The sequence below is a fragment of the Neomonachus schauinslandi genome, chromosome 5 (assembly GCF_002201575.2).
Source record: "Neomonachus schauinslandi chromosome 5, ASM220157v2, whole genome shotgun sequence".
Classification (NCBI taxonomy): Eukaryota; Metazoa; Chordata; class Mammalia; order Carnivora; family Phocidae; genus Neomonachus; species Neomonachus schauinslandi.
In genome coordinates, this window is record NC_058407.1 from 173,295,923 (window position 1) to 173,315,496 (window position 19,574).

Here is a 19,574-nt window from a genome sequence, read left to right on the forward strand (position 1 = left end):
GGAAAGCCTTTCCGACGTCAGAGGCAAAAAACGTCGGTCTCTGTTGCTGCAGGAGACAGAACACCCTGGAAAGCCTTTCCAACGTCAGAGGCGATAGTGGCAGGTGGAGGTTAAATCAGGACAGGAAACGCTTTGAAAGCATGGGAACCCTGTCCCTAGAGTTTGTGCCGTGACCCACACCCCCAACAGGCAACGGGAACCCTGTCCCTAGAGTTTGTGCCGTGACCCACACCCCCAACAGGCAACGGGAACCCTGTCCCTAGAGTTTGTGCCGTGACCCACACCCCCAACAGGCAACAGGCTTCCCAGGGCACTCTCCTTCCACATAGCAGGCCCTGTTCTGGGCCAGAGGGGAGCGCCCGGAACGAGACAGATGAGGTCCCGGGCTCACCAGGCTCTGCGACCACGTAACCAGTGGAGAAGGGTGTTTCTGGGACAAAGTGGAGAGCGCGAGCAGCTCTTGGCCTTCCTGGCTCGGCTGCTTCCTGAGCAGGTGGGACTTCACTGAGCAGGGGGCCCAGGCCGCGCTGCCAGGCCATGCTGGAGGCAGTGGGTGCAGGGTGGGAAGGGTGATCCCTCTGCACACACGGGCTGGCCCACACCCTCCAGGCCAGGTAAAGCCTTGGAGCCCAAAGTGCTGCTGGGGATGCCCCTTGCCATTCACGGCCTAATTTATACCAGGACAACGGAGGCCACGGAGAGCTGGACTTGACATTTTTCAAGCTGTGGGATTTGGGTTCCGCACGAGTGAGTTCTAAGTACCAGCAGCTTGACTCTCAGCTGACACTCTGGGCGCTCAAGCTGGGCTGGCTTCCAGCCCCGGGAGCTTGGGCCTCTTCCCAAACTGCATACCCTCCCATCACGGGGTACTCAGCCCACCTCGGCTCTCTGACCCAGAGCACCTCCAGCCCCGAGCTGGTCTGGGCCCGGGTGTTTCAGGCTGTGGCCCTGCATCCTCCCCATAGGCCTCCCCAGGAATGCAGCCTTTCCTCAAATGCTTGCCTTGACTTCATTATTTTTATTATGAGCTTCCATTGATTAAGTGCTTAATATGTGTGAATCCCACACTAGAGCTTTCAACGCACCATTCTTCCCACTATGTGTCCCGGTGTGTGTGGTCTTTGCCCTCTGCCAGCCAGCCGGCGCCCACGGACCCTCCTACACCCACAGCCTGGAGGCCGGCTCCTCACAAACGTGCCCAGGGTCCAGCTTTTTGGCTCTGTGCTTTGCCGGTTGGCCTGTCCCTTTCCAGCCTTGCTGGCTGAATAGACTCCAGGGGCCCTCGCTGGTCCCACCCATCCTGCAAAGGTCAAGGGCAAAGCTGCAGCTTTGAGTATCTTACTGCAAAAAACCTCAGATCTCTCGGCCTCCACATTCCCAAATTTGCTCTTTAACACTGTGATGGACTTCTAGAGGGTAAGAAGTCACTGAAAATAGTACAGGCAAGGGGACGGTTTCGGGCAATAGTTTTAGGGGAGCTGAATGTGCACACCTCCTACTTTCACCTGCAAGGTCTTCATAACTACAGCCTCTTCCAAGGCCTACAGCCATTTGCTCCCCCCTGTAAAGTCTCCCTCTTCATCAGAGGCACAGCTGCTTTTCCCCGAGGCTCTAGGTTGGCACAGGACGAGCACAGCTAGGACTGGGACACAGGGAGTGGATGAAGGTGCAGAACGGAGGCTGAAGGGAGTGGAGGAGGGGAGCCATGGTTCTAGAATTCTTGGGCAGCACGCTTGGCTTTTAAAGCTCCGGGAACCTGGGCATGAAGGGAAACACTCAGGTTGTAGGGGCTTCTACGTGTGAGAAGAGAAAGGAGATGTACTGGTCCACCTGGATGTTTTCTCTGCAGCTCACTGCTGGGAGAAGTTCACTGCCAGAGGCCGTGGCTCGGGCAGGTTAGGGGACGGCCTGTGAGCACCCAGCACAGGGGAAAGAAAACAAAGCCTGGCAGTCCATTCATCAGCCCGCGTGATCCGGTCCCTCCGCAGGAAGTGCCCTGGGAAACAGAGAACGTCTCTCGGCACCTCGACTTCTAGGAACGCTGTGGACACGGGGGCCACCTGGCGCCCCCACCTGTTCCATCCCCACTGCTCTGTAGTTACCGAGACTGCAGTCGGCAGACTGGTGCTTTATTTTATTAGCCCGTAACACTCTCTAAAACAGGTCCTTTTAGGAAAATGGTACTATTATGCACAAACAAGCAGTAAGTGGGCTTTTTTTCCCCTTCCCATTTTCGGAATGGAAACAGTTTTATCTGTACCACCAGCATCTTCATTACAGGAAAGCTGCTCGAAGCAGCCTTTAGAGAAGACTAGATGTTATTTTGGCTATTAGAGCACAGCGAATGGCTGCAGATGGCAGGGGTTTACGGAGGGACCAGAAAGGCAAACAGGAGTGGCAAATGAACACAGGAAACATTTGCATTCTCCCCTTCTACGTGCACCATAAAAATGAGGGAAGAGAAGTTTTGCTCACGCTACAGTCAAAGGTGACTAATTACACAAAGCATTAGTGAGCCAGAAATACCTATAAAAGCTGCTCTCTAGAACTTTAACCCACATCTGGGCATCGGCTTACTACAGGGCCTGGCAACGTGCTCCTCCAAGGATTGGGGTCTTTCCTTCCCTAACTCACTGGAGGTAACACTGAGTAATACAACCTCCCTGGTGTGCTTTCAAAGCAGTCAGAATTTAAAGGAAACTTTTCTGCAAAGATGATGTGATTGAGAAGTGGATCAAAGGGAAGAAAATACTGCTATCCTGCCACGAAGTGTTTGGTGGGAGCCAAATCCTCACACCTGGAAGGCCGCTCGGCTGGTGCCTGCCCCGACCGATGTTCATGGCTCCTGGAGATGGGGCACAGACGCCATCTCCTTCCTGGGCCTCCACCACCCCCCGAACCAGGGTGGTCCCTCCTTCCCGAGTTCTGCAAGCACCCCGGGCTCACTTTGAAATCACCCCCTATTCTCAGTGTGATGAGTCATGGCATGGCCGACTCCTCACTGGACCTGGTGCTCCGGCCTCTTACTCCTCTCTGAACTCTGGCCCGTGGTCAGGCACAGGGCAAGAGGCTAGGCAAGGGAACGCTGCAGTCTCGTTGGCAGAGAAAGCCTGGGTTCAGCTTGCATCCATCCCAAGAGAATTAGGTGAGGAATGTTCCAGAGGTTTCACCTATCCCAGTGGCAGTCTCAAGGGCCCTGCTGCTCTGAGTTTAGGAAAGTTGGAGCCTGCCTCGACCATGGAACCCACCGAGATGTTCTCGGAGAAGTAGTCAGTGAGCTGAAGAGAGGCTTCACGGGGGGAACTCGACATGGGTGGACAGTACACACGGAGGCCGGGGACACAGCCCTTGCGGCCCAGAGGGATGGCAGGTACTAGAGGGGATTTCATTTGTAAAGTGCCTCATGCCCAGAGAAAGCAGAGGTGTGCCCATCTTAGATAAGTAAATATGACGAAGTGTTCTAGTTCTCTAGCAACCCTTCAGAGCAGGTATTAATATCCCTGCTTCACAGCCAAAGAGCCTGAGCTGGGCGGCCTGCCTGTGTCCGTCCAGCTGGGATGCGGCGGAGCTCGGGTTCAAGGTCCCGTCTCTCTGACCCCAATGTCTGTGCCATCTGTCCTCATGTCACTGACTGTTCACCTGGTAGCCTTGGGGAACTTGTCTGTGGCCTTTCCTGGGGGACGAGTCGGACAGTGGTCCATGGAAGGTGGTGAGTGCCCAGGAGGCAGCAAGGAGAGGGGTGGGAATGGGGTTTCCTGAAAGATCTCATGGCCAGAGTCCTGGCAGTAGGAGTGAGAAGAGGGGCTGCAGACCTGCTCTTCCCCTGGAGGAGGCCGTGTGAGCGTTGGCAGGTGATGTGGGTGGGTTGGAGTATATTCCACCCGGAGTTTGTAGAAAACTAGCAGTGGAGTGTCTGCCAAGGCATTTAAAGAGACGACCCTTTATTAATTTTTAAAGGCATGCCCTCTGCAATATGCCTTCGAGGTTAGCAGGAACAGGTTGCAAAAAAAAAAAAAAAAAAAAAAAGCAGGATTGGTTTGGCCAAAAGAAAAAAAAAGGATATTCACGCTAACCTTTGCCACATCATCATGAAATTTTCTTGGGATAACTTAGTATATGATTGAAAACCAGTCCAATGTGTTCAGCCCAAACTGAATGGATTAGGAAAACAGAAACCAGGGTAGCGGTCTGTTGATGGAGTCAGTCCAGAAGTTTGAGGAAAAGGGCATCTCTTTCACGTGGCCAAGCAGACACTGGAGAAGGGCACGCCAGCCCTGTGACAGAAGCAGCTGGGGGCTCCCAGCACACCAAGCGGTAAAATGTCCATGGCTTGGGGCACCTGGGTGGCTCAGTTGGTTGAGCGACTGCCTTCGGCTCGGGTCATGATCCTGGAGTCCCGGGATCGAGTCCTGCATCGGGCTCCCTGCTCGGCGGGGAGTCTGCTTCTCCCTCTGACCCTCCTCCCTCTCATGCTCTCTGTCTCTCATTCTCTCTCCCGCAAAAAAAAAAAAAGTCCATGGCTTTTCTTCTGTCTTCTTCTTGGCCATGACTCTGTCCTAAGGAGGCCAGGAAAAGTCTACAATCCTTACCTTCTGGGCTTTGGAACAGAGCTTCTGTTTATAGATTAATATTTAATCTCTAGGAACATTTAAACACAAATCATCCAGATAATGAGCTTCAGGCGGGAATATTCTCTTTGGGTTTTGAAGTTTCAACTATCTGCGCCACTACCAGAATTTTTAGATTTGCTGAGTTACTTTTAAAATACCTCGGAGAGAATATTTGTAAGGGACTTCCAGTTCGAGCAATATGGCAGACAAGATAACCTTTAAGGTCAGCCTCCCGCCAAAGCCAGAGCGGTGCTGGCTAGGGTACGACAGATGTCTTCTCAGACGCCTGGCCGAGCACTGGGAGCAAAGGACATATCTCGAGGCCGATGTAAGTGGGAAGTGAAGCTGTGGCCAAACCCACCACGAAATCTAAGTGGGCACTACCTGTGCCAGAAGATGTTCATAATAATCACGGCCTCTGGGCATAGAGAGAAACACAGTGGACTTGAAATAGGGACATAATAACAAGTATCACTGGCTCGGAATTAAGACAATGATTAACTTAAAATTTTGATAACTTACATTTGCATGTTACAATTTTTATGGCAGCTGGTCGGGGGAGGCGGGGTCAGGACCTGGGCAAAGGGGTCCAAGCAGGTGGCAGCCCACTCATGGGAGGACTGCCCACATACAGGGGGATTTGGCAAATAAAAACATAACCGAGGTTAGTGGGAGCCAGAGAAAGGCTAGTGTAAACGTGGAAAGGGGCAGTTTGAATAAACAGGTGGTACTAAAGTATACTTGGGGGTGCTGGTGTGAACTAGTGATTTTCAGCGTATGTAGATAGATACAGAAATTGACCGAGGTGGAGACACGTGTGCGCCTGAGGGTGCGTATTTCCTAGCTCCACGCACTGGAGGAGGCCTGGACATCCAGTGGCAGTGAGCACATCTAGTGCCCAGATCTTGCTTTCTAAATGCCACTCTGCACTGAAAGGACCCAAAGTTCCTTGGAGAAATGGCTGGACACAGAGAGAAAGGGGAAGATAAGCCTAGAATACCTTGTGCCAGAAAGCAAGGGTGTGCATGCAAGGAGAACACGAAAACCAGGTGGAAGGGCCTCCCATTGGCCAAATGCAGGAGAGCCAGGGCAAGGACAGAAGTAATGAGAGCCGTGGATTAGAATCTGTTAAGTAAGGTAGGAAACCATGAGTCTACCCTGATGTCAATAAATAAATGAGTAAGTAAATGGGAAGAGAAAAACTGTCTCCTACAGTAAAAGTCCAATCAATAAACACAGAAGAAATGATTGAGTTAGAAAGGTTGCTATTTGGTGCCCTCATTGTGCTAATTAATTCCGGCAAGAAATTTCAGTGTAAGACAAAACTAGTGGGTGCGAGTGGGAAGGGGAATGAGATTTTCACAGAATCTCAAAGTACCTCCCTCCCCACAGAATACTTACTAACCGTGAAGGGGAGGAAAGCAGCTCTATGGTGGGGAAACCAAGCAGATGCCATCTTAATTGCTAAATTCACTCCACCAGTCATGGGACCTGTCGATGTCTTCTTCAACCCAACAGGATGCAGTGGGAAGAACTCAACATCACTTCTGTGACATTCTGACCAAAAAATGGATGACCTCGCTCTAATCATAATGAAATTTACAAATGCAAATTGAGGGGTCTTCTAGGAAATGAATGGCCTATAACCCTCAAAATCGGTAAGGTCACGAAATTGAGGACTGGCCAGGGAACTAAGCCAGGTTGAAGGAGACTGGAGAGACGTGACAACCAGGGGCAGCATCATCCTGGGCTGGATTCTCTTCCCACTGAGGACACACTGGGCCAACTGACAAACTTGTATGGGGTCTCTGAGTGAAGGGAGCTCTCTAGTATTCTTACAACTTTTCTGTAGTTTTGAAATACTTTCGAGGTGAAGGCAAACATGAACTTCCGGGTAATCTCAAACTCCAGCTAGGACCTTTAACTGATGGCTACAAGCTGAGCCAGTGGTGAGCACAGAAGCCTGGGGCGCACACCCGGCGAGTCTGTGTCATTGGCTGTGGGCACCGCACTGAGGACCTTCACCACACAGGACACTCTCAGATAGACCTGAGGGAGCATAACCCCTGGGGAAGGGCATGGAGCCTGCCCAGACCACGCTCCCCTGGGGAACTGGGGTCACAGACATGGAGAGGCCGGATCACTGCATCCCACTCAGAGTCCCTACGGCGGGACCAGCACAACAGGGACTGTAGCTCTTTAATCCACTGTGCCACCTGGAAGTTTACACCCACAGGGCAAAGCCCCATCCCCGCCTCACTCGCTAAGGCTCAGCCAGGATTGGGAAACCCAGAGCGCCTTGGGAAGATGCCCTCGAGGCTCCCAGTCTGGGTCCAAGTTCTGTGTCAGCAGCCCCACCTCTCACCCCGCCTAGAGGGCAATCAAATCTTTGCTTATGAGAACGGGTGAGAAAATAAACTATTGATCTTAAAAGTCAAACAAACAACCAGAAAAGGCCAAGTTCACTTACAAACATGAATACAACAATCTCAGCTCTAAACTAAACAAAAGAGCCATCGTGATCAAGCTGTGTTTATCCCAGGAACACTGCAATGGTTGAACATTAGGATATCAACATACATCATCTTACCAACAGACGATGGAAGAAAAACCATGAACGACTCAACAGACGCAAAGTAATATTTTGATAAAAATAAACATTAATGATTTTTTTAAATCCTAAAAAAAAAAAAACCCAACTTCTAGCAAACCAGGATTAGAAAAGAGTTGTCTTAACCCGATACAGCCTAGCTATAAAAGCAAAAAAAATACTGGGCGCCTGGGTGGCTCAGTTGGTTAAGCGACTGCCTTCGGCTCAGGTCATGATCCCAGGGTTCTGGGATCGAGTCCCACATCAGGCTCCCAGCTCAGCAGGAAGCCTGCTTCTCCCTCTCCCACTCCCGCAGCTTGTGTTCCTGCTCTCGCTGTCTCTGTCTCTGTCAAATAAATAAATAAAAAAATTAAAAAAAAAAAAAAACGAAAAAAGAGAAACAGAGGATTTCAGAAGAAGACACAAAGCTGTCACTATTAATGGATGATAGGACTTCTTTGTAGAAAACTAGGGTAGAATCAATAAAGTAAGAAGAGAATTCTCAAGAGTTTTCTGGCTACGACCCCGTCCCACAAGGCTAAGAGGCAGCTTAGTGTCAGTCATTCGAAGAAGAGAAATATTTTTTTTTTTTTAAAGATTTTATTTATTTATTTGACAGAGAGAGACACAGCGAGAGAGGGAACACAAGCAGGGGGAGGGGGAGAGGGAGAAGCAGGCTTCCCGCGGAGCAGAGAGCCCAGACGTGGGGCTCAATCTCAGGACCCTGGGATCATGACCTGAGCCGAAGGCAGATGCTTAACGCCTGAGCCACCCAGGCACCCCTCGAAGAAGAGAAATATTAAAAAATCAATTGTGATCCTGTATGTCAGCAGAATGTCAGAAAATGTAACTAAAATTACACACACATTAATCAATCTTCATGGCGATCTTGCAAAAAGTACCATTGACCCCATTTCACAGATGAGGAGATTAAGGCTCACAAAGAACTTAAGAAATACATACAGGGGGCGCCTGGGTGGCTCAGTCGGTTAAGCGTCTGCCTTTGGCTCAGGTCATGATTTCAGGGTCCTGGGATCGAGCCCCTTGTCAGGGATCCCCGCTCGTTGGGAAGCCTGCTTCTCCCTCTCTCTCTACCTGCTGCTCCCTCTGCTTTGCTCTCTCTCTCTGTCAAATAAACAAATAAAATCTTAAGAAAAAAAAAAAAAAAGAAATACGTCCAGGATCCCAGAGCAGGGAAAGAGGGGGGTGAGGAAAAGGGGGCACGAGTCTGCCTGAGGCAAAGCCCACACTCCTTCTACCACAGTTTTCAAGGCACGCTGATTGCCCCTGACATTTCCTGCATTTTTCAGAGCAGAGTGAGGTAGGAATAGATAGCCCAGTGCTTTTGCCAAGAAGAAAACAGCTGACAAAAGTAGATTTAAACAAACGGAAAAGCATATACGTGTCATGTTCCTGGATAGAAGACTCACCATCCTAAGACATCAACAAGAGTAGCCAGAAAAGTCCTAAACACGGCAAGGGCAGGGGTGCACGTGTGTGCAGTGGTGAGGGTCAGGAAGACCTTACCAGATATGAAAGCACATTTTAAAGCCTCTATAATTAAACCATGTGGCATTAGAGCACGAATGGCCAGACTAATAGAACTGAATAAAAAGTTCAGAAATAAACCCAAGTGCATATGGGAATTTAATATTATAAATCAGCAGGAGAAAAAAAAACGGGACTTTTTATTAAATGGCTTTGGGATAATCACAGAGCTATTCGCAAAATTACAAAAATGGATTCATACCTCACTCCACATATAAGGACAAATTCCAAATGGTTGCGGAGCTAAATGCAAAAAAGCGACTTTAACAGTGGTGGTGGGATGTTAGGTGAATTCCTTTATAATCCAAGTGTGGGGAAAACCTTTCTGTGACTGACAACCCAAAAGCAGGCAAGAAATGACTGATAAATTAGACTTGTATTTTTTTTTGGCAGGGCAAAAATTCATATATATTGCTGGTGAGAGTACAATATGTTACCACTTACAGCAGAGGGATTTGGTAATGTCTAGAGAATCTACACAGACATTCATTGTCCGATCTACTGATCCCACTCCCAGGAATCCATCCCAAAGATTCAAGATGATTATGCAAAAGGCTAAAGACAATAATGCAGAATAATGCCCCCACCTGGGAACTCCACACCCTAATTCCTGGGACCTGTGAGTATGTTACCAGACTTTGTAGATATGATTACGGTTAAGAGCTCTGAAATAGGGAGATTATCCTGGATTATCTGTGTGGGCCCGGTCTAATCACCTGAGTCCCTACCAGTGGCCGAGAGGGAGGCGGGAGGGTGGTCACAGACAGGAGATGGAAGGAGGAGGAGGAGGAATCGAAGCCCGAGGAGGACTGGACCTGTCACTGCTGGCTCAGGGGGTGCAGGAAATGGGGCCACAGGCCAAGGAACGTGGTGGCCATGGATGCTGGGGATGGCGACGAGCAGCTTGGTTCTAGAACCATGAGGGGGTGAATTCTGACGACACGTGAATGAGCAGGACCAGGGATCCTCCTCTAGAGCCTCCACAGGGACAGAGTCCTCCCAGCACCCAAAGCCCAGGAAGCCCATGTTGGCCTTGTGACCTACAGATGTGTGAGCCAGTGCAGGAGGGCTGTTTGAGACACTAAGGTTTTGGTCATTTATGCCGGCAGAAGGAAAAGGGGTGTGCACCGCTGGGCGAGCCCTGGCACGTGGGCACGGGGAGGATTGCGCCTGCGGGAAGGGATGAGGAAGATCTGCCTGCAGGACACGCAGGGTCTTCAGGACGCGGCGAAGAGAGCTGGGTGCTGCGTTCTGAGCGACAAGCAGGGAACACAAACGTGTGTATTTGCTTATGTTGCCAAAAACAAGACAGGGTAAACTGAAAACCTAATATGGGGCTTTTGGGGGACAGAGACCACAGGGCAAAGGGGGAAAGAGGAACAGGAATGTTTCTGAATAGACCTGTTTTATGGTTTTGACTTTGAGCTCATGTGAATGAGTTACATATTGGAAAATGAATTAAATTTCAGGCATTTTAACAATTTTTTAAAGTAAAATGGTTTTTCAAGAAAGCAGCCATTAAAAAACGGAAGCAAAAGAACAGAACGAAACCCAACCCTGAAATGAATGAACCCAGTTTTGTATGAAGTTAGTGATATAACCACACAGAGAAAACAATTTAGAACTCCATACTTTGAATGCACATTATAGCTTAATACAGCCCAAGGACAAACACTTAGACACTGCATTCAGTAGTCTTATTGTGAGGAGTACCATTGAAATTACCATTGTGAAACTCTTTGTACAAGAGTAGGAGAAAGAACCTAAGTAATGATGTTAATATTTCTAAAAACACAATTTTAGAAAAAAGGTATTTCAACGGTAAATCCCAAGTTAAAGTAATCTTAAGTTTGACAGGAAAACCAGCATGGACTCATGATGCTTCCTTTCTCTGTCCCCTGGAAAGGTCTAGAATGACCCGCTTGAGGCAATGAGCACCCCTTCCCCACCCTCAGTGCCCAGACTCTGGTCTTTAAACACCATCTGACACTAAACAAAACCAGATGGGAATGACTCACTCTGAGCTTGAGCTGTGGGGCAGGAAGGCACAGGACGATCCCGGGACATCTTGCTGTGTACGAAATCATCAAAGATTGGTATCTCCATGTCAGCAAGCCCAGAACATGGAGGGCTACCCACTGGCCAAGATGGGCCGAGGTTAGGTTCACAAAGAATAATGACTGCAGGTGATGGAAAGGCACTGAATATATTTCTAAAAACTATACTCTCATATTGATAATTCAGGAAAAGAGATAGCAGGGATAAGGGAGGGAGGGAAGGAGGGAGGGCGGAAGAAGCAAGGAGGGAGGGAGGGAAGGAGGGAGGGAAGGAGGGAAGGAAGGAAGGGAGGGAGGGAGGGAGGAGGGAAGGTGGGAAGGAAGGAGGGAAGGAAGGAAGGAGGGAGGGAGGGAAGGAAGGAAGGAGGGAAGGTGGGAAGGAAGGAGGGAAAGAGGGAAGGAAGGCTCGCGACTGAGTTCTGGTAAACAGAGCCCACACAGAAGTAGTGCGCTCCCGGCTGGCCCCAGAGGCACGAAGGAAAGCCCCGTTTGGGGAAGCCACCAAGATGTTGGTGTTTCCACGTCACTGCCTCCCGGCCGAGCCTCACACGCGGGTCTGAAGCTTGCAGACCTGTGTCTTTGGCGTTCACGGGGCATGGAGTCATGATTCCGTGGACGGCACCACATGCTTCTGTATTCCCTGCCCAGCTATGTCTGATGGACCTTGAGGCGCTAGAATTGGTTCTCATGAGATAAAGTGATTTTTCTCCTGTATTCTCCTCTATGTGTCTTAAAGTTCACTTTTATCATTTTGGTTTTCGTTCCCTGGGGACCTGTTTTCAACTTGATGTGAGGTAGGGATGTGCTGTTAATTTTTTCCTAAGGAAACAGATGTCCCAGCCCCTTCTATCGATGTGCCCCAACCAGCTGGTTTGCACTTTCAGATTCCTGCATCTGCTTTCAGATATTGTGGCTTAATGAATGTTTTGAGGATGTGTGTGGACTTGGTTCCCTAATTTATGGCCAATTTCTGAGAGTGAGTTGTCTTACACAGAATACAAGCACAGCGATGAAAGTCACTGGGATTTTACTAGACACAAGAACTATTCTGACACTTTCTACATCCAGAGTTTGTTTCTTAGCTTTTTATCTCCTGCTCTTGTTGGAACTGGAACTGTGGCTTGTGTGGTGCTCCCCAGTCCCAGGGAACCCCGTGTCCGGGACCCTGTGGGATGTGTGCCCGGGGCTCCTTGAGCACAGTGCCCCCCACTCTTCCCCACACTGGCTCCAGCCCTCGGGCCTCCCTGCTAGTCCTCGACTGTGATGTGTGTTCTTTTCTCCCAAGACAGAAATGCCTCCTTTTCGCATACTGCCTGGAAGAGTCTTGGGCACAAACATGCTCTCTACGTGTTGCGGATGCACTCCCTCACAGGATAGACGAGTTGTACCAAAAAATCATCTTATTTGTACATTTGGTAGCTTATTGTTGTACGGAATTCAAAAGAAATAAATCAACTATGCTATGCAATTTGGGTACCTTGTTGGAGCCAAAACTCGAATGTGAAGCCCTCTTATCACTCCTTTTAAGGTCCATTCAGACCACAGCCTAACATCGTGTCTCTCTTCCCTTTCCACATCCCTCCCCCGGTAGCCCATTGTCTCCAGTCTCTGGCTCTCATCCTCCAAACCCCTGTCCCGGGAGCCACTGTGCCCCTGACCAGCCATTCTGCAGACACATCGGTCCCCTGCCTCCCATGCGCAGGCCCCGACTCTGGAAACCCCGCCATCCCTCCGAGGAGAGCATACCTGACCCTCGACGATCCACCTGGAGATGGAGGTCTTCCCGTCGTAACCCGGTCGGAACTGGAGTGTGGCTGAGCGGGGGCTGATGTTGGAAATGACCAAATTGGACGGGGCGCCAGGGAGCTCTAGAGGCAAAGGAGAGACAAGACATGGAGATGCAAGTACTGACAGCTTAGGAAATGCACCAAACACGTCGGTGAGTAAATGGTTTCAAAATACCTGGATTTGTTTTCAAAACCACATAAGTGAGAAGCACCGCTTCCCCGGGAACATGACCCCCGCGCTATCCTTACGTTCAGGGGCTGCACATCAGGCCCCATGCCTCGGAAGTGGGATGAGGACACATATTCATGTGGCCTCTGGATGATCCTCTCTGAAGGTCAGGACTTACTCACCTCCATGCACAGCAGGTAATTAATAGACACTCGTTGAAAGAAAAAAGGATGCACGGATGTGATTCTTCCAGGCTCCGAAAAGAACATGACCAAATGTTCACCCTCCCCTCGGTGATGACCGTGATGCCGGGGAAACAGAGTGGGGCGCGCGGGAGACAGCAGGTGCCTGAGTCCTAGGCCCCGGGTCTGGTTTCCAAGACAACCACATTGAGGTGAAGGAGCGGAGCTCTCCCCGCTCTGCCTGAGCTCAGCTGCTCCTGCAAGTGAATGGCGGGGAGGGGGTTCTGATGGGCTCCCATCCTGGGAGGTTACCTGGGGCTGCAGCCCATTCACCGAGTACAGACCTATGGCAGGCTGCCCCCCCCCCCCCCGCCCCCAACAGCCTGCCCTGCTCGGAAGTGAAATGCCACGAGTCTGAAATGCAGCCTCTTGTCTTACTGGGCAACACCAGCTACTCTAGACAGTGGGATGGAAGGAAGGGAGAGGGACCTCGAGCCGGAAGCGGGAGCCGCGTGCTTCCTGCACGGTGTCTGAGGGACGCCTCCTGGTCTGCCTGAACCGGGGGTGGGGGGGTGCTGGAAACCCAGACTTGCACGGGGCTAATCAACCCTAACCTCAAGGGGCCTTCCCACATCTCGTGTAGTGAATCTGAAGCAGAAAATGTTGAAATCGAAGGACAGTGACTCTTTGTCTCTGCTCACTGGCTTCTCTCAGTGGTGTTCCAGACATTAACGGATGTGGGGTTCAAGCATGACCAGGGGGATATGGCCCTCCAGAGAGACGGTCGTCGTGCGTTGGCTTCCTGCGAACTTGCGGGGCGCCCTGGGATCCATCCCCGGCTACGGGTGACCTGACCTCTGGGGAAGCAGCGGCCTCTCCACAGCTTCCCTCACCTTAGCTCTTCAGGGTGTGTTTGGCACAGTGGGGCCCTCTGCCCTCGAGTTCTCACTCTGTGGTGCCTCCGGAGGGGCGCCCACCTGCTCCCCGCCGCGGCTAGACGGAGCCCACGCCGTCCCGGGAAACCTGCTCACACGTGGCGGCGCTCCCCGCGTTACTGTCAGCCTCTGAGGGACAGTTCCAACAAGTACCGCATCAGGCCACCACCACTAGTTATTAGAGCGTTAGTAGTGTTGTTTTTTTCAGAGAGAGAGCGCACATGAGCAGGGAGGGGCAAAGGGAGAAGCAGAGAGAATCCCCAGCAGGCTCCACGCTCAGCCCGGAGCCCGACGCAGGCCTGAGATCGTGACCCTAGCCGGAATCAAGAGTCGGACGGCCAGTCCACCGAGCCACCCAAGCACCCCTAGAGTGTTAACAAGGTTTTAAATGTGTGCTGTGGGAACGGGCTGTTTACACAGAATAAACAAATCTTCCCGTAAGCCAAAAACTTCTTTCTTTAAAAAAGTAAACATATCTTGTCAATGCCTTTAAGAAACACCAGATTGCCTCAAAGTGTGGTCCCCAGTGAGCAGCATCTGCATGCCCGAGAACCTGCTCCGGAGGCAAATCCCACACTGGGGGGCCCAGCAGTGTGCTTTATGAGGGGCCCCTGGGATGCTGCTGTGGGGGACGGTGCCCCACTGCTGCCTCAAGGGCAGGGCGTGGTGACCGCTGATCGGGGACAGAGGATTGCTGTGGGACACCTCCCCGGTGGGCAGGGCAGGTGGCGACTGGGGCTAGAAAGTGTCCTATGCGGTCACCCTGCTCAGGGGGAGGAAGGACCATGCCTCCTCCTCTGACACCACACACAACTCGGAGGACGGCCCGGCTCTCTCCAGACGCGGTCCCTGTGAGGGGCACACACTCATCCCTGTGCTGATTCCCTTCTTTACTGTATGCATTTTATGTGCTTGCATCCTGTCCAAGAGAACAGTTGGGCTCTGAACATGGGTCTGGAGGTGGAGGGCATTATAGGACGAAGTGCTGATTTCGGAGGGAGCTTCAGGGCCTTATCCTCAAAGACCAACCTGCATGAGGCAAACTGACATCTTTTAAAGAGCAAGAGACCCGCAGCTTTAATGAGAGAAGTGAACCCAGAGCCACCCCACAATACTTCCTCACATTCCCTCGTATTTGTGAATTCCCAGGAAAAACACTTATTTTAAACCTAAATTTTAAAATCAGAGAGAAAAGAGTTGAGTGCAGAGCTCCGAGGCCGAAATGAGTGAGCTGCACGTTTAGGAAGATAATCTGAATTTCAAAAAGGACAGGACAGCAGGGATCACCAGCCGAACGCCTTCCCCAGCCCGCAGGGACGCATCTGCCTCCCTCTGTCTGGAAGATCCCTTGCCTCCCACCTCCTCCTATTCCCTTGTCTTATCGCAAACCACAACTCCAGTGTTTCGCTGAGTGAATAAAGCTTTATGCTTCCTGTTCTTGGTTTTAATATCCCAACCATCTCCCTGCAGGGCAGGAGCTCGGGGCCAGCTTGCTCCCTGGGACACGTCCCTCCAGTCCACACCCCAGCTGCAGACGCTGGAGGACAAGGCCCACATTGGGTCATGGTCCACTTGTCACCCCACTGCCCCTGCAGGAAGCGGACACCCCTCTTCGAAAGGACCCCGGGCCCGCACACAGGGCTGCCATCCACCCAGAGCACCAGCAACCTCGGAGTGCCCTGCACTTAGAGGGTTTTACTGACCTGGCGGCACTCCAGAAGAAATGGTGGACGAGGTGGCCAGGCCAGTCCCCGCGGCGGTGACAGCGGCCACATCAATGGTGTAGGTGGTGAGTGACGACAATCCTCTGATTTTGTACTCATGAGTCGTGTTACTGAGGGTGTGGGTGAGCCGGGAGCTGTTCTGACCGTACACCTCCCAGGAAACCTGGTAGCCTGGGGAGCGAGAACACAGGGTGAGTGGGGCCGTCCGGATGCTGCTGTTGCCATGGACGATCTGAAACAGCAGGTGTGCTGAAGCCGGGCAGGAACCCGCTGCCCTGCCCACACGAGACTCCGGGCCGGGCCCCTCCTCCGTCCATGGGGTCCCTGTCCCCCCGCCCCCCAGCACCCGAGCTGGCTTGAGGAAAGAGGAGTGATGGCTGCCAGCCTGCGGTGCCTGATTTCACCTCGTGTTAAACTGTGGGTACATGTCATCAATATTTCCATTTTTATACGCTGGTATTTTCATTATACACTATTTTAAATCAGGAGCTTGCTCCTGGCTTGCCACTAATTTGTGGAAACAGTGCCACTTTTTCCCTCCTGAAATGATTGATAGACGCTCTCTCCCGCGCAAAGTGCTTTCCCAAAAAATCCCTCTCTGCCTGAGTGCCCGAGTTCTGCTGCATCCCCACTTTCTGAACCTCCTGTTTTCCTGGCAAAATGTGATTTTCCCCTGGTCTCTGTTCAGTCCAGTGGGGCCTCGGGACCACAATTTATTCAGCCTCGGATTCCACCGCAACTTTAGGCTCAGAGAAAAAAAACCCAGCAAGATCCTGAATCAATCCCCATGGAAGGGAGTTGATGTGGTTAGAGACCCGGCAGAGAGTCTCCTAAAGCGGGAGACAGTGATGGAAGGTGCTCGCGGGTCCCAAGGCAAGGGGAACAGCTGAAAATGCTTTTGCTCTTCCTTCTTCCCAGTCAATAAACTCAGGGATACCGAAGCACCAAGAGGCGTCTTAAAGCTCATTGTGATGAAAGCAATAAATATGGTTAGAAACTTGTGCTTGCAGGTAAACAGGAATTTAGAGAGCATCTCGGGAATTTAATATTTTGAAAAAAAGATTAATGTCAGAAGCTGCTGCCCGTCTGCAGTCCCACAGCCCACAGGCTGGGCGGTGCTGACCAGACATCCAACGAGGGCAGCAGAGGGGCACTGGCCATGGCTGCCTCCGTGCACGCGGCATCTCCCCCATTACCTTCTGGTCTCCACCCAGGCCCCTGTGCTCCACGCAGCCCATCTGGGCCGTGGGCACCCCCAGACTTCGCCTCTCTCACACGGTGCTCGGGCTGGTGGACAGCCCACTGCCCTGCTCCCTCCGGACCTCAGACTCCCTCCTCGCCCTCCCCACACCCCACATCCAGGCTCCCCCCTCCTCAGTGCACCAGACCAATCATTCTTTTCATTTTGTTAATTCAGAATTTTGGATCTAATGGCACAATTAAAAATCAAGCCTTCTGGGCAATGAGTATCTATAGCTCTAAGCACCCAGAGTGTTCCCAATGTTCCTGTGGTATTCCGAGCATGTTACCTACATTAGTTCATTCGGTCCTCACAGCAGAACTTCCAAGTCACTAACCCCGTTTGCAGTGGAGAACACGAAGATGCAGAGAGGTTCATGAACTTGCTGGAAGCTGGCAGGGGTTTCTAGGGTCGGCCTGGGCTCCACGCTTCCCCACAGAGCCTCCGCCCACAGCCTTCTCTCTGAAGTGCTGATGTGCGCGAGCGCACCTGACTGCCCCCAACCTCGGTGGGTCACACCTGCTACATCGCTGAACGGTTTGATCCTCGGAGTCTTCCCTGAACGTACAGGAGGACAGGGCTTTGTTTTATGTTCCAAGCTTGTCTGCCAGACAATTTTATTTGTTTAAAAGCTGTTCTTGATAAAAATTTACGAAAACACAGCATGTGGCTCGTCACGGCAACCTGGATCCCAAATCCAGCGCTTCCAGCATCCTCGGCAGGGCAGCGTTGCTGGGGTCTGTTACGTCAGGCTTGTGGGTGGGCTGGCATTGTGGACGCAGACAAGACACAAGCAAAGCCCCCGCGGCAAGAAAGCGGGGCCCAGACGCATCGCGGGGAACGGCGCGGGAGGCTTGCTGCACAGGTTTGGACAGAAAGCAGGGGCTGTGGCGGGTGGAGGGGCACTCGGGTTCCTGCACTGCTCCTCGGGGGGCGGCGTGGGGTGCAGGGCATGGCAGCTCTGGCCCCAGGAACGTTTCGCCTGCTCCAGCGGAGGTGGTAGGCGCCTAGCTGGCACTGGGCGCCTTCAGCGGGCGGGTGTCCTACCTGCTCCGAATGCGGCCTAACCGAGACTAACGACCGCGGGAGCTTCAGAAATAATTTTCTGTTGATCTGAAGTAAATTCTCTACAAGAGAGCAGTACATCCAATCACAAGCTGTCCGTCTGCATCCTGGCCCTCATAAATCAGAGTTTACGCAGGGAGAGTGGAAGATGCTGGAATTCACATCAAGCGCAATGGGCAATTCGCTCGGCGGACCGGATGCCCCTGCTCGGGGCGCCCTCTCTTTCTGGCCCCGACCTGACAGGGAGGCCCGGAGCTGCTCACTGTGCCTTGTGGCTGATAAGGAACGGCTTCCCCCAGGTGTCTGGACCACCCAGCGCCCCATGCGGAGGACCACGCCAGGCCGCTGTCTGCCCTGCAGCCGCTCCAACAGCAGCTGCATTAACAAGGAGGCTCCGGAAGGACATTCCGTGGTTTTCTGAGGCCGGCTTTGCCCATAGGCCAGGCTTTTCTTCTGCTCCTCCGTGAGATACGCCGCCTGGAGCCTGGGATAGACTGTGGTGTGCCGGCACGCCCCGCCCGGGGCCCCGTCCGTGGGGGGTGCTGACCCGTGTGTGGGGGCCGAGCGAATGCCTCCCTGAGGGCAGGGGTCACCGGGGAGGTGGCTGGACGGACGAGCACTGAAGCCCAGGAAACCACCGCTGGTGGGTTCAGCTCCCGTAGGCCCTCTTCCTCTGCAGCCTCCCCCAGAGCTCCTGGGACCCCGGGCACACTTCATAGTACACTTGGAAAAGGCGACAGCACAGGCCAGACCAAGCAAAATGGGGACCGTGCGGCCGCTGGGAGGGAGGGAGACCCCAGCGGGTGGCTGTCAGAAGGCCAAGCTCCACATAGACTATAGGTTGCTGCTTGTAACGACACGGATTTGTTTAAATAGAATACGAAAACGAGTTCATTAAGCCCTATTAGCTGGCGAGAACAGAGGATCAGAAATTGTGGAGTATTGGCAAGCACCACTCAGCCAGGAAATGCTGGCCCTGCTCGGGGAGGACGTGCGCCCGTGGGCTTCCCCAAAGATTTGCAGCAGGAGTGAGGTGCAGGTGTGTTCTTGAAGGACCACACGTGTATCTGAAGGAAGGGAAGTCTCCGTGTGCATACGTCTACCCAGGAGCCCTAGCCAGGCTTCTGAGGCTCGGCCGGCGGGACCCCCACGGGCGGAGCAGGCAGCCGGATGCTCCGCTTCCGAAAGGGATGGTGAGCGCAACCCTCGTTCCAGCCACAGGACCGACTGGTCCCCAAGGGCTCTGCTGGAGACTCTCTGCTTCCAAGGGCAGCCTCCCGTTTTGCGCTTTTGGTGTTTTGTTTTTCTCTTTTCCCTAGCACTGCCTGGCTTCCTTTGTCCTCCTTCTGTATGGCTTAAAGCCAAGTCGAGCGCAACAGGCTCTCTTCTCTGCCCATCCCCCACCGTGTTCGGTCCCTCTGCTGCGGGCAGCGGGAGCCCTCTGTGATTGTACGTACTCACACTGGCGATCCTGTGCTGAGAGACTGCGGAACACACGTCCTGGGTCCTGCGGTCCCGTTCCAGCAGCGGCCCCCCCTTCCCGGAGTTACATTGTCATTCACCGTGGGTCCTGAACACACATCCTGGGTCCTGCGGTCCTGTTCCAGCAGTGGCCCCCCCTTCCCGGAGTTACGTTGTCGTTCACCGTGGGTCCTGAACACACGTCC

At 52.4% G+C, this 19,574-nt stretch overlaps 1 protein-coding gene across 1 annotated transcript in view; it reads right to left on the reverse strand.

Moving 5' to 3' along the window:
* SDK1 (sidekick cell adhesion molecule 1) overlaps positions 1–19,574 on the reverse strand; it is a 522,185-nt gene that overhangs the window by 123,228 nt on the left and 379,383 nt on the right. Inside the window, exons 21-22 of the mRNA XM_044915291.1 lie at positions 15,582–15,773; positions 12,552–12,673 (exon numbers count right to left, since the gene is read on the reverse strand). Coding sequence (XP_044771226.1) covers positions 12,552–12,673; positions 15,582–15,773 — 314 coding nt within the window. The remainder of the gene's footprint in view (positions 1–12,551; positions 12,674–15,581; positions 15,774–19,574) is intronic.